Source organism: Colobus angolensis, unplaced genomic scaffold (assembly GCF_000951035.1).
Source record: "Colobus angolensis palliatus isolate OR3802 unplaced genomic scaffold, Cang.pa_1.0 Scaffold6, whole genome shotgun sequence".
Lineage (NCBI taxonomy): Eukaryota > Metazoa > Chordata > Mammalia > Primates > Cercopithecidae > Colobus > Colobus angolensis.
This window is the reverse complement of record NW_012119598.1, coordinates 5,660,363-5,674,444: the sequence shown is the minus strand read 5'-3', so window position 1 is coordinate 5,674,444 and position 14,082 is coordinate 5,660,363. Positions and strand designations below refer to the sequence as shown.

General features: G+C 41.8%; 1 protein-coding gene across 3 annotated transcripts in view; it reads left to right on the top strand.

The window, feature by feature from the left end:
* The window catches only part of LYRM4 (LYR motif containing 4), a 159,860-nt gene that overhangs the window by 79,540 nt on the left and 66,238 nt on the right, over positions 1-14,082 (top strand). Inside the window, exon 3 of one of the 3 annotated variants that reach the window (XM_011962634.1) lies at positions 1,091-1,470. The exons of the other annotated variants lie outside the window; for them this stretch is intronic. Coding sequence (XP_011818024.1) covers positions 1,091-1,276 — 186 coding nt within the window. The 3' untranslated portion in view covers positions 1,277-1,470. Of the gene's footprint in view, positions 1-1,090; positions 1,471-14,082 lie in introns of those variants that run through there. 3 annotated transcript variants of the gene reach the window in all.

Here is a 14,082-nt window from a genome sequence, read left to right as displayed (position 1 = left end):
AAAAAAAAAAAAAAAAAAGAAATTTAAACAAGAAACTTCAAAGTCAACAGGAAAGTTTTTCTCCTCTCCCTTTCTTCTGACTGCAAAATCTCACTTCCCACATAAAGATTCTTATGTAGCCTTCCAGAAATTTCCTGAGCATTTAGAGAGATTGTGTGTATGTATACTCTTTTTTTTGTTTGTTTAACACAAATGAGATTACACTATAAATATTCCCTTACAGCTTCTTTTTTTTTCCACTAACACAATATATAGTACATTATTCTACATTGGAATATATAAACCTGTCTTTTATTTTTATTTTTTTATTATACTTTAAGTTCTAGGGTACATGTGCACAACGTGCAGGCTTGATACATAGGTATACATGTGCCATGTTGGTTTACTGCACCCATCAGCTCATCATTTACATTAGATATTTCTCCTAATGTTATCCCTCCCCCAGCCTCCCACCCCCTGACAGGCCTTGGGGTGTGATGTTCCCCACACTGTGTCCAAGTGTCTCACTGTTCAGTTCCCACCTATGAGTGAGAACATGCGGTGTTTGGTTTTCTTTCCTTGTGATAGTTTGCAGAGAACTGTCTTTTATTTTTAATGCTCAAATACTCCACAGTGTGGACATGCTGTAATCTCTCTGATTATCCACTGAATGATGGACATTTACATTGATTTCAGCTTTTTGCCATTATGAGCAGTGCTGTAGTGAACAAGCCAATATGTATATCTTTGTGATGGACAAAGGCCTTGAGGCAGGAGGGCTGAATCACTGGGTAAGAACATTTAAAATGTGGTCTGAACGACTTACTGTCCCAGCCACCTGTCTTCACCCTGATTCTTCAGCCCTGAGAAGATCACATATTTTCACCTTTATCAACACAGCGCATGAAAGATAGTATCTCCTCTGGTGGGGTCATGTTAAGAATATTTGGTGCCATTGTCATGTGCATTTCTTTTCTATATTATTCATTCACTGTTCTGTTGTTTCTTATATTTGTTACAAATACAGTTCCTCGTTTGTCATTTATTTTGGGGCCCCATGTACTATTCTTTTATAGATTCTTTGTTTGTTTGTTTGTTTTGTTTTTTTGAGATGGACTCTCGCTCTGTCGCCCAGGCTGGAGTGCATTGGCACAATCTCAGCTCACTACAACCTCTACCTCCGCGGTTCAAGCAATTTTCCTACCTCAGCCTCCTGATTAGCTGGGATTACAGGCGCACACCATCACACCTGGCTAATTTTTGTATTTTTAGTAGAGATGGGGTTTCACTATATTAGTCAGGCTGGTCTCAAACTCCTGACCTCAAGTGATCCACCTGCCTCAGCCTCCCAAAGTGCTGGGATTACAGGCATGAGCCACTGTGCCTGGCAGACAATTATAATTTTTATGTAGTTACATTTCACTTCATTGCCTTTGAATTTTGTGTCATGCTGAATTCCCACTGCAAGATTATAAAAATTCTCTTATATTTTCTTCTGGTGCTTTTGTAGATTTTTTAGATGTTTAATTTTTGAAGTATTTTGAATTTATTTTGTTATAAGAAAGGAGATGGGAGTTCAGCTTAACATTCTCCAAAATGATAACTTTCTCCTGTTCTAGTATCGTTTATGGAATAAGGAGACATTTTTGTCTTAGTCCAACATACCAGAACGCAAGGCCACAACACCCTCAATTCCCTGCATTTTGCTTCCAAAGGAAACATCCATCCTTTTGCTGAAGTGACTGGTCTGGTTTGCTCCGAGTGACCACGTTTTCCTCTGTGATGCCAGTAAGCCTGTTCCTTCAGCTGTCTGCTCTCCTAAACCTCCCCTGCTTCCTCTCCATGTTCCATCTCCCCAGTCCCGAAAGAAGCCTTTGGCTTCCTGGCTTCCAAGTCATACTTCTGCCCAGCTCTTTCCCCTACTCCTCTATCTGCAGGGTCATTTGCACTCATAAGCTTCACTCCCTCCCCTTAACACCTCAGCCCCTTGGCATCCACGCAGTAGCCTCCCATGCTGTGCTGAACCACCTCCTGCGCAGATACCCAGGGTTCTGATCGCCAAAAACATGTGCATGCCTTTGTCCCGTTTGACCTGTCCATGGCGTCTGACCATTCTGGCTGGCCACTCCAGGAAGTTCTCCCAGCCCTCCTCATTCCTGCCTCCCCTTCTGCTGGCCCTAGCCCAGTCTCCTCTGCTGGCCCTCCCACTCTGTCCCTCTAAAACTCAGGCACTCCCCAAGCTTTCATTATTGTTCCCTCTCTTTCCCTGTGATCACATCCACCACCATCACACACCTGTCTCCTGCGAGGATGACTCTGAAGTCTGTCTCCTGTCCTGACATCTCACTTAAGTGTGGTGGTTCAGAGCACAGGTGTTGAAACCAGACAAGCCTGGGTTTAGATCTCCGCCACTAACCAGCTGACCCTGAGGAAGCCACTTAGTGTTTCTCAGCCTCCTTGTGGGCGTGTCTCTCCTCCTGGACTGCGGGGTTGCTCGGGCAGAGACTAGATATTAGATTAGATTTTACCATATTGAATGCCCACATGGTGTCAGGTGTTACACTGTGCACTTTATGCAGCTCATCTCGGGTGAAGTAGGTGTTTGTATTCCCTTTATATCTCAATTCAGAGCTATTTGAATCCAAAACCCATTTCTTCCCAGTATTTGTTGATATGTCTACAGAAGCTTATGCTCTAGCAGAAGACAAGCCATGTTCTCCTGGGAAAATGTCCTTTCTAGCTGTCTTAACTGCCTGTGCTCTTTCCACTGGCTTAACCAGCTTTCTGCCTTTCCTTAGCTTGAGCACAGGGCAGATGCTTGGTCATTGTGTAGTCACTGAGGGACACAGTATCCTCATGCATTCATTCACTCATTCATTCATTGGACACATATTTATCCTTGTCTTTGTGCCAGACTTTCACCCAGGTATTGGGATTCATGGTAACAAGGGGCAGACTCGACCCTCGAGGAACTAGGTAGGAGGGTATTGTGATGCAGCAAAGTAAGTACAGGGGCCGGGGAAGACACAGGGCAAGGAGGAAGGGACTTCAGTGCACAAGTGACAAGAAGCAGGGCTTGTGAGGTGAGCCTCAGAGAAAGCAAGAGGCAGCAAGCTCGTGCGACCTTGACCCTGTGCTTGGGCTTGTGCGGGGGAAGGGCCCTTCTAAGTGTTATCAGAGGTGTGATGAGACTGTGTACCTCCGCTCTTCCCTCTTTTCTGTACTGATACCCGCAAGGACCATCTGCTCATTTACCACCCTCTCGGAGTGCCTGGAGATCAGGAACTGCCTTTTTCAGCCCCAGAACCCAGAGTACCTGATCCGCAGTAGGAGCTCAGCAAGAGTTTGCTGGGTGAATGAGTGGGGGTTACAGCGCGGGACGTGTGAGCAAAAGGGTCTACTTGTTCTTAACAAAAACATGAACTCATGAGCTACTTACATCCTGTTCATTTATTTTCTCTGAGGAACAAGATCCATCTTCTAAGTACCCGATGACTTAATTTATTAAAATGTTGATGAGGTTGCCCTTGATATAATGTAAGCGAGACTTTTTGTTTTCCTGTGTTCCTAACGGCGTCTCCACAAAGCAAAACAATCCTTGCGGCTATGTGCTTATTAATATAGGTCCCTTTTGGACACCGGGATGTTTAATATCTACTGCCTTCTGATGGGGAAAAAGAAAATTTTAACTTCTTTTCTCTTAAAGGGACAGCTCTTTTGAAGAAGGAAGAGAGATTATCCAGTTATAATTTTGAACCCCTTTCTTGTGAAACTCCATGCTACTCGCCATTTTATATCCTGCTTTAGATTGTTGGGGTTTATTTATTTGAATAACTACAAAGTGGACATCTCGGGATCATTGTCTTTAAGAATACATATGAAAAACATTTGTCTTCAATGCAGGCAAATCTGAAGATAAGAAAATGGGCTAGATTGCCACTTAGTTTCTTGTATAAAAGCTTTGATACACAAGAAAAAAAAGTATGACTTTTGGTTCTTACTCTTTTTTAAAAAATGGACACGTAAAAATTGTATATATTTATGGTGTGCAAGATGTTTGGATAGATGTGTACATTGTGAAATGATTTAATCCAGTTACCACATCCATTACTTCACATAGTTACCATTTGTTTATAGTGAGAGCATTTGAGGTCTACTTTCTTAGCAGTTTTCAAGTATGCAATACATTATTATTAACAATAACCCCCACCTTGTACAGTAGATCTCCAGTGGTTCTAATTATTCTTAACAGCTCAAGTGGAGCGTTAAATAAGATTCAGGCTTGCCTTCTTATTTAGTTGTCAGACTATTTTTCTCCCATTTTGTTTATTTCTAGTCGCATAATTGCACAGCCGAAAGATGAGAAATTACCACTTCTGTGCCATACATTTGATTTTGTCGATCTAAAGGGGGAGAAAAGGGGTGTGGGAATAGGGAGAACTGAGGTTTGATGTGAAATTCAAAATTGGAGATTGTAGAGGCATAGCAGAATTACTCAGTAATAAGCTTATTCTCCAGAAATTTTTTTACCAACTTTATTGCATTGGTGCAAGTTGATTCCTTTTGAATAGGAGACCTTTGCTTTACTGTATATTATTATGGCTGTAATAATAGCAGTTACCATTGAATGCATTGCTTATGTGCTACATGCTATAAGCTGTTCTCACTGACTAAGGTTAAAAAGAAATGCATGCCACTGAAAGCTGCAGAATTCTACATTTAAGTATTTAAGATTATTTCTCCAACAGCAGACGGAGGATGCTGTGCAGGAATACAGCACAGGGAACCTTTCATTTATGCATTATAGGAAAGGGTGGGATTACAACACAGCTCTGGATTAGCCAGTTAGAGGCCATAAGCTCTGGATTAGCCAGCTAGAGGCCTGATCCCTGAACGTCTTTCTAAATAAAGGCACATTGTCTGTAGGTTAGTTTTGGTAGCACGAGGAGCCTAAACCCTGGAGAGGGGAAAGTGGGGTGAAGGGAAGAAGAAGCTTTAGTAATGAAATAATGTAAATGTGCCAGGTACTGTCACTTAAAATCTAAGATTTATGCCTTCATTATAGTCTCTACAACTGTGTGTGGCAAATGCTAGAATATAAAAATAAAGCATGCATACAGATAAAATGTTTTACAATAAAAATTTCTCTATAACAAAATATTCCCCACTCTCAGGCAATGGCTTCCTTCAAAACTTATGCATTTCAGCTAAAAAATATAGAAGGTCCATGAATGTCAAGCAAAATTAGATTTAACTAGTAATTCAGGTGTTACAAAGGCTGCACTGGTTACTGTCCTCTCTCCTGGCTGATTAAAGGATGAGTCTAAACAGTGGTTCTCAAACAGGTTACCTTTTTAAAATACACTTATTCAAGCTCGTAGTTCTGAGCCCCTTGGGCTCTCCTAAAGTCGTTGTTCTAAACCACTCTTAGGATGAAAAGAGAGATGTGTGTGATACATATCTAAAGTATTGATAGGTTTTCAATATCTGCAGGGCTTATGAGTATGTATAAGTTTATTATCACTTTAATGATTAATTTATTAATTTTACACATCTAATAAATGAAAGTTTAAAATGGATTTTTGTTAAACATTTAAGCATTGATTAAAAGCTAAATTATATTTCTATAACCAATTTAAAAAGCAGTTGCTAATCTAATATAGCTGTTTCTTTTAAAGTTTTCAGACACCTTAGAGGGTAACTAAAACAACACAAAAATAGTCATTACAAAACCAGTTACTACATTTACAATTCTACCTATTTCAAAATATTCACATCATTGGTTTAATTCAAATCTTTAATCTTCCTACATAGCATCATAGGGGTTCAGAAATGTCACATTAATTAATACCTGTCTCAGCTTAATAACATGAGGAAAAAAATAGCTGCAGTTATTGGACCTGGAGGAGATATCACCTGACTCCCAGGCAGGGCCCTGGTCACCAGTCTGAACTGCCTCATGGGCGAAGTTCATTTATTCATTTGTTATAAAGTTTACTTATTACAAAGTACGTTTGGGGATTGGGGGGAGGTATTTTTTGCTTGGTTCAATAGGAATGCTATTAACAGCAATAAGGCACAAAGGGGATCCGTGGAAGGAAGGAGAGTTCTCTTGGAGACAGACTGAGTCTAGGATGTTGGCATTGTGTCTTCTGGGTACATTCAGTGGGCAGGTGAAAATGCAGACCTAGAGCTCAGAGGCCATCTGGGCAGGAGACCCAAGTTTGGAAGTCATCTGGTAAGAGATGAAACTGGACTATGTTACCTAGAGGGAGTGACCAGAAAGAGAAGAGGCTGAGAAGAGCAGTAGGAAGAAGAGAGTTGCGAAGTGGGGTGTTTGGCCACATCTCTTATTTACAGAGAGCTCGGCAGGGAGGCCAGTTGAGCATGGCCCGTAGGAAAGAGTAGAATCTGCTCACAGCGGCCATGGATCCAGGGCATGGTCAGGAGACAGGGGCACCAGACCCAGAGGAACCGTGTGGTGGTGAAGAGGAGGAGAGGACACAGAGACCATTTGAAAATCTAGGGAATGGGCAGATGGGCCCATGTGGGGTCTTGTTTTGTTTTCTTTGGATTTTAGGTTGTGGTTTTTATAAGGATGTAAAGATCGTATTGTGGGTGTTGACTAGGAAGAAAAAGCCAATGCAAAAGAAATCACTGGCTACACAATACAGGGTAGAAAACCATTCATGGAGCCTGGTCCCAGGGCAACGCGGGGAAAGCTGGGTTTCCCGCATGGGTCCTCAATATGTCGTGGAAGGAAAGAGGGAGGGAACAAATGAGAGCTATGCGGGACAATTCCAAGGCAAAGAAGTTAGAGAAGCTCACGTTTTCTTTTCCCACCTTATCATGCCTCTTTCAACCTGGTTTGTGCTTAAAAAAAAAAAAAAAAAAAAAAAAACCTTTTAATTGTGTAATCAAATATTTCAATTATTTCTTTCATGTTTTTGTTTATTTGGCATGAAAATTCATCTTAAATGGGCGTGATCCTTTCAAAAAATTAAATGAAGAGAGCAAAACTCTGCATAAAGTCTGTGTTGTAGGATTGAGATGTGTTGCTTGGGGAAAGGGAAAAGGGTTCAGTAGTAGTGTAGTGGATGTGGGGACGGTGGGGACACTCCATTAACAATGGGTTCAAGGATAGCGGTACGCAGTGATAACAAAGGTGAGTGACACACTTCACTAGCAAGACCAGTCAGTCCTGTTTTACAGAATGCATTATCCCCCAAGTTGGCAGTGTTGAGGAGCACGTGAGGCCTAGTATGTTCTTGGAAAGAAGTCTTTATTTCCCGATAATCACTTCTCATCCCTGTGTAAATGCATCTGACCTGTTTGTAAGAGTATGAAACAGTTCTGGCACAGATGGGAGACAGGTTGGTGCCATCTTCTCCAAGCTGGGATTGGCAAGGAGAATGCAGCAATAGAAGTCAGGTGAAGCAAGGGTATCCACGAGAGCATCACTGCAGTGATGGGTCACCAGGTCCAAGCCGGCAGAGCACCTGAGAGGCTGGAGGGGACTCTGGGCTAGAATAGGAGGAACCAGTGAACCAGAAGTCATGTTGAGGAAGAGCAAGCTCAGGGGTGACAGATTGAGAAAAGTGGGAAGAAGGGAAACTGAGTCAAAGGTTAGGGCTCAAATATGTTCTAAATGGTGGTGAGATCCAAGCTGCAACCTGCCTAAGTTTAGGTAACATTAGGGAGGCAGTGAGGATCTACATTTGAGGATGCGAGGGCCTGTGTAGAGCCAGACTGTTGGGAAGATCTTTAGCCTAGGTGCTGAGCCTAAAAATGCAGGCGGAATATTGACAGGAAACCTTGGCTAGGTATTGACATTGTCACGGTAAGGAAATCATGAGACGACAGTCACACACTTGGGAAGAAGGTCAGTACTGCCATGGTGTACACCTGTGCAGGTATATCCCGTACAGGATAGCCCCGGGGAACGGCTACTGTCTGTGGAGCAGCAGGAAGAATCCGCAGGTTTTGTAGAGACCTCTAGGATTAGCAGCCCTTCAGATTTCATTCGTAACCAGCTCCTGTGAGATGCTGGCTTTGTCAGATCAGCCCCGTAAACAAATCTGCTTATTTAGCTGAGTCCTCATTTGTGGTTCTGGGTTGAGATTTAGCCTTGTTTGTTTCTGCCTCAGAAACTGGTATGTGAACAGAAGTAAAGGAAATTGATTATTCTGAGTGACTGGCCTAGTAAGATTCTATCTGCCATACTCACATCTCCTATGATGAGGCACAGTAAGAAATTACTGATAAGCAGAGCCATAGTCTAAAGTGTGTTGTAAGCATCATGGGGCAAACTATTATAAAACCCAACTTAGTAATGCTGTTTCTCCAAAAACGAAACACAGCGTTACCACAGGATGCAGCTATAACACTTCTGGCTATATACTCAAAGGAAGTGAAAGCAGGGTCTTGATTAGGTCTTTGTACACCCTGTGTGGGTAGCTACATTTTCACAATAGGAAACAGGTGCGGCCCAAGTGTCCATGGGTGGATGAATGGATAAACAAAATGTGGTCTATACATACAATGGAATATTATGCAGCCTTAAAAAGGAAGGAAACTCTGATACATGCTATAACATGGATGAATCTGGAGGACATTATGCTAGGTGAAATAAGCCAGGCACAAAAGAACAAATACTGTGCTATTCCAATTATATGAGCTACTAAAGTCAAATTCATAGAGATAGAAAGTAGAATGGTGGTTGCCAGGGGCTGGGTGATGAGGGGCTGGGGAAGGCTGAGGGGTGAGGATGGAGAGTTGGCGTTTGATGGGTAATGTGTTTCAGTTTTGGAAGATGAGAAAATTTTGGAGCTGAATGGTGGTGATAGTAGAAAAACAATGTAAATGTATTTCATGTCACTGAAATTACACATAATTACAGTTTAAATGGTAAATTTTGCTATGAATAATTAAACACCTTTTTAAAAAGAAATACATGAATAAGTCCTTCTGGAAAAGGGCTTTACATGCTAAATCTTGTGTTACATATATTTTGCCACAGTAAGGAAAAAATAAAAATAAAAACCTAGCCCTGACTTTGAGTTATTGAGGGGTGTTTCCTCTTTTCTTTCTTTCTTTCTTTCTTTCTTTCTTTCTTTTCTTTTCTTTTCTTTTCTTTCTTTCTTTTCTTGCCATTGTACATTTACTTCTCAGTGAGAAGAAAAGCAGCAAGCGCATGACCCATAGATCATTTTCTAATCTGATAAGGGCATGGAAAAATACATGCTTTATTCAGCTTTTGAAACAACGGATTTGAACTGCCAGGAAACTTCTTTCCTTAAAAGAAACTCACTGTGTTTCAACCCTTTAGCAGTGAGATACAATCAGAGGAAACGCCTCTTTTTTTTTTTTGAGACGGAGTCTCGCTCTGTCGCCCAGGCTGGAGTGCAGTGGCGTGATCTCGGCTCACTGCAACCTCCGCCTCGCGGGTTCAAGAGATTCTCCTGCCTCAGCCTCTGGAGTAGCTGGGATTACAGGCATGGGCCCAGCTAATTTTTGTATTTTTGGTAGAGACAGGGTTTCACCATGTTGGTCAGGCTAGTCTCAAACTCCTGACCTCAAGTAATCCACCCGCCTCGGCCTCCCAAAATGCTGGGATTACAGCATTTAAGGCACCCGGCCTATTTCTGTATTTTTCATTCCCCTATCCACCCACTAATGCAGAAAATAAAAGAGTTTACTTTTAGAAGCTTAATTAAAAAAAAAAAAAGTTGTGAGTCCCTGAACAATTTTTTTTAACAACCATGTGAGAATTCCTACATCCAGGTGTTACCTTTCAAATTATTTGCCTTAGAGAGTCTGTCTGTTTATTCCAATAAACTTCCGTTTCAGAATGGCCTTCAGTTTTAGTTTATGATAAACATAAGAAAATTGAGTGGTCTAGCGGCCTCTTTCTTCATACTTGTCTCCGAATGACTTTTGACTGTTACCAAAAGGTAAATCTACCCTCAGAGGATGAAACTGCCAACACAGACAATACACAAAAGAAAGTATGTGTGATTAATTCAATAAATATTGAGTGTCTACTGTGTTGCCAAGTGTTCTGCTAGACACCAGGGGTATAAGATGAAAGACAATTTTAGTCACTGCTCTTAAGCTGCTGACACTCTTAGTGGAAGACAGACATTCTCTCAAGTAATTAAATACTTAGTTAAAAAAAAAAAAAGTAGTGGCATGTGTGGGTATAATGAGAGCCCAGGGTGAGGAGTGGCTTTCAGAAATGTTTTAAACAAAGATGTCATCCCCAGAATGCATTATCCCCCAAGTTGGCAGTGTTGAGGAGCACGTGAGGCCTGGTATGTTCTTGGAAAGAAATCTTTGTTTCCTGATAATCACTTCTCATCCCTGTATAAATGCATCTGACCTGTTTGTAAGAGTATGAAACAGACATTACTATGTGTGATAACTTGTCCTCTAGCCCCTCAGACTATTCAGAGAAGATAACAAGTCACAGCATCTTGTGACTCTGGTTAGATTTTATTTTTTTATTAGTCACTGAAATAACCTGGTGCTGCAAGGATTTATTTGACAGATGTAGCTAAAGGGATTAAAGAAATACGTAAATGAAAGATTCCTCAAGCCAGAGCGGCAGGACAGAAACAGCATGTCCTAACAACATGAGAGACTGAGTCTAGAGGCCAATTCAACAAACATCCTTCATCCGAATGATCATTGTGTTGGCACCAAGAGCTTGTGTCTCACTGAATGGTGCCCTTACAGAGGCAGGCCGTGCCTAGGAAGGGGTCATCCTGGAGAGCTGGGTAGGCTTTCCAGTCAGATGACTGAGTTCCAAGCGATGAAAATGTTTGGATGCAGTACTCCTCCAAGGACATGCTTATCCCTAACTGTCACTGCCTTTCTAGGAAAACTTATTTGTTCAGTCCTTAAGAGGACTGTGTCATTTGAGGACAGCCTTGAGAAGATATTAAGTAGCAGAGAAACTTCTAAGCTCATCTGTGATTTCAGCAGTGGTCACACCTGTTAAGAGCAGAGTTTTTTAAACACAGGGAAGAGACAGAAGGCCTTGGTAGTCCTCTGGTAGTTGTTGATGGTGCAACTGTATTTGCACTTTTCCATATTTTCCCTTCATATTGCCATTCTCAAGTTTTGTGCACATGTATGATATTTACACAGTAGGGAATCTATTGAGATATTTTCAAAGAGCCAACAATCCTAATCAAAATGTGTGCTACTGAAATAAGTTATTTGGAGTATTAAAACAAGTATCTTCCTGTGGACAACTAGTCATTTGTAATTATGTGATGGGAAACTTGGGGAAATGTACAGGAGCTTTCAGAAGTAATACTTCTGCCTGCATACCATTGTAGATAAAATTATATACTCATACTTTTAGAAATCCGAGATACACATTTACCAAAACTTGTAACCACTGTGAAAGAAACAGATAATCAGCTGTCATTGCCCTTGTGTTCAAGATGAAGACCGAAACTTCATTTTCAAAGGCGAATCTGTCATAACATAAGCACACTTCCTTCAGTCCTTCAGGCCTCAGTAACAGCCAAGACTTATCTCTAAACCACACTACTCATCAGGGTGCAGTCTATGAAAACTGCCCAGGAAACCTCCTTCCCATTGGTTCCTGAGGAGGGGAGGAGCAGACTGCAGACAGGTGAGTATTCAATTTGATCATCTAAGGTAAAGCTTAGAACCCAGCAAAGGCTAACAGACAGTAACACTGGTAGCACAAAAGAAGCCATTTCAGATAATTTCTTAGTATTCCATAGGCCTTAGTATACCAACAATCTGTTTCTACCACCTTAAAATTTAATAGTGTAAGCCGGTCACGGTGGCTCACGCCTGTAATCCTAGCACTTTGGGAGGCCAAGGCGGGCGGATCATGAGGTCAGGAGTTCGAGACCAGCCTGGCCAATATGGTGAAACCCCATCTCTACTAAAAATACAAAAAGTAGCTGGGCATGGTGGCGTGCCTGTAGTCCCAGCTGCTTGGGAGGCTGAGGCAAAAGAATGGTTTGTACCCGGAAGGCAGGTTACAGTGAGCTGAGGTCACACCACTGCACTCCAGCCTGGGCAATACAGTGAGACTCTGTCTCAAAAAAAAAAAAAAAATAGTGTAATACAACCACCATTTTTGTTGTAACTCACACATTATCTGGACTGGGAATGTGACCGTGCACATGCTATCAGCCTTAGCGGAGAAGACTGTAACACTGGGTGTACTGAAATGGCTGGGGTTTGGAATCACCTGGACACAGGTCTGGGGCCGAGGCCAGGATCAGCGGCAGCTGTAGAACAGAATGTCTGTGTGTGGCTGGGGCTACCTCACATCATGGTAGCCTCAGAGCAGTGCGACTTCCTACTTGGTGGGCAGAACTGCAGAGAAGAGTGTCCTGGAGGACAAAACAGAGCTGTGTGGCCTTTTGTGAAATAGCCTTGGAAATACATAGTTTCATTTCTGCCATATTTTTGTGGTCAAAGCAGTCACAAGCTCAGATGTAAGGGATGGGAACACAGACCCCCGACTCTCAATGGCAGGGGTGTCACAAAACGTGTGACCCTGTTTTAAAACCACCACAGGCCCCCTCTCCTTAGTATTCCACTGGCCCTTTATCCCGGAAACCTCGGGAAATTGTTGTTCCTAATTATCTTCTTTAGTTCTCCTCTCCCATCCCTTCCTCAGTCCAGTTCAAGGATGAGGGCCTAGAACTCCACCTGTGTCCTGTTCCCTCTTGAATCTCCAGGTCAGGCAGGAAAGTGAAGGGTGAGGCTGGCATGTGTACAAGTGCCAGTGGAGGGCGCTGTGGCTGACTGGAAAGCCTCTGTACGTTCTAAAGGACAGCTGTTCCAAACGGAGGTGGGAGTGAAGTCCTTGTGTTTCCAGATTTCCCATTTTAATGTGAAATTAAATATTGAAATGTTGCTTCACAGTGTTTTAAAAGCATACCATGAGATCTGGGTTTATGCTGTTGTCTATGTCCTGGCTGTGAGCCCCTCTTTGAAAGACCCAGAACTCTAAAACAAGGCAGTATTTAAGATCGCACATTATGTTTATCCCCAGAAATTTCCACATTGGGGTCTGGAATGCCCTTCCTTCTTTAAATACTTCTTACTTTAAATCATATTTGCAAAGAATTCTTGTAACTGAGAATCTAGGCTCTCAATAAATAGACCTTATCCTTCCTTCATCCACACATGAATGGCAGCATTTTGTGCATTAATTATGTGTGTGATATCTCTAAGCTGAATTGGCTGAGGAGCAGAACTTTCATGATTAGCTGTATAAAAAAAAGAGAGCTTCAATTTTGACGCTAAGGCTTGCTTATCTTGTATATTCTCAGCCTTTCTCAATGTTAGAATTTAAACTTGTCCTAAGCATGACAACATCTGTTCAAAAGAAAGGGGGGATAATATATGTTTATATATACACACCTTAATTTAGTATTGGGGACCTTCCAGTTACCAATTATAAGTGTAAAGAGTAAATCAAAGTTACAGAAAAATAGACAAAATGAACAGTGACCAAGAGAAGATTTAAGAAATCTGAAGCTAAAGATTTATTTTTCTGCCTGCCCTCCTTGAAGTAATTATTAACTAGGTTTATAAATAGCCTCCTTCCTCTGAGAAGAAATGTCCAAGTGACACCAAACAGGATGCAGCGTGCTGAACGCTCTCCCCTTTCATTTTGAAACTCGAGCTTTTGTGAAGACTGTCATTGTGCATGCCTCTGTCTCTCCTCATTGCCACTTCTGGGTGGAGCCGGAAGCAGGTCAGATGCAGATAGTCCTCATTTCAACCACAGGAATTGATTTTAAAGGTGACAGTGTCCTCAGTAACGTGGTGATACCCTGTAGGGGTAAACTTAGTTATGTTTTCTGTGCAGGTGAAATGTTAGTGATTGTTTTGATATTCTGTAGAGCACTCACTGCAAAATGCATTGTAAGATCTAAACACCTGCAGCTGATTGTGGAAGACTCTTTATTTATTCTTTACCCTAACTTAAAAAAAAAAAAAAAAAGAGAATGTTTCCAGAGAATCTGCTAAGGAAAACATCAGGTCTGACAACAAGGGAGAACTGAGAGAGCGAAGAGGAGGCAGCTTTCTGCACTT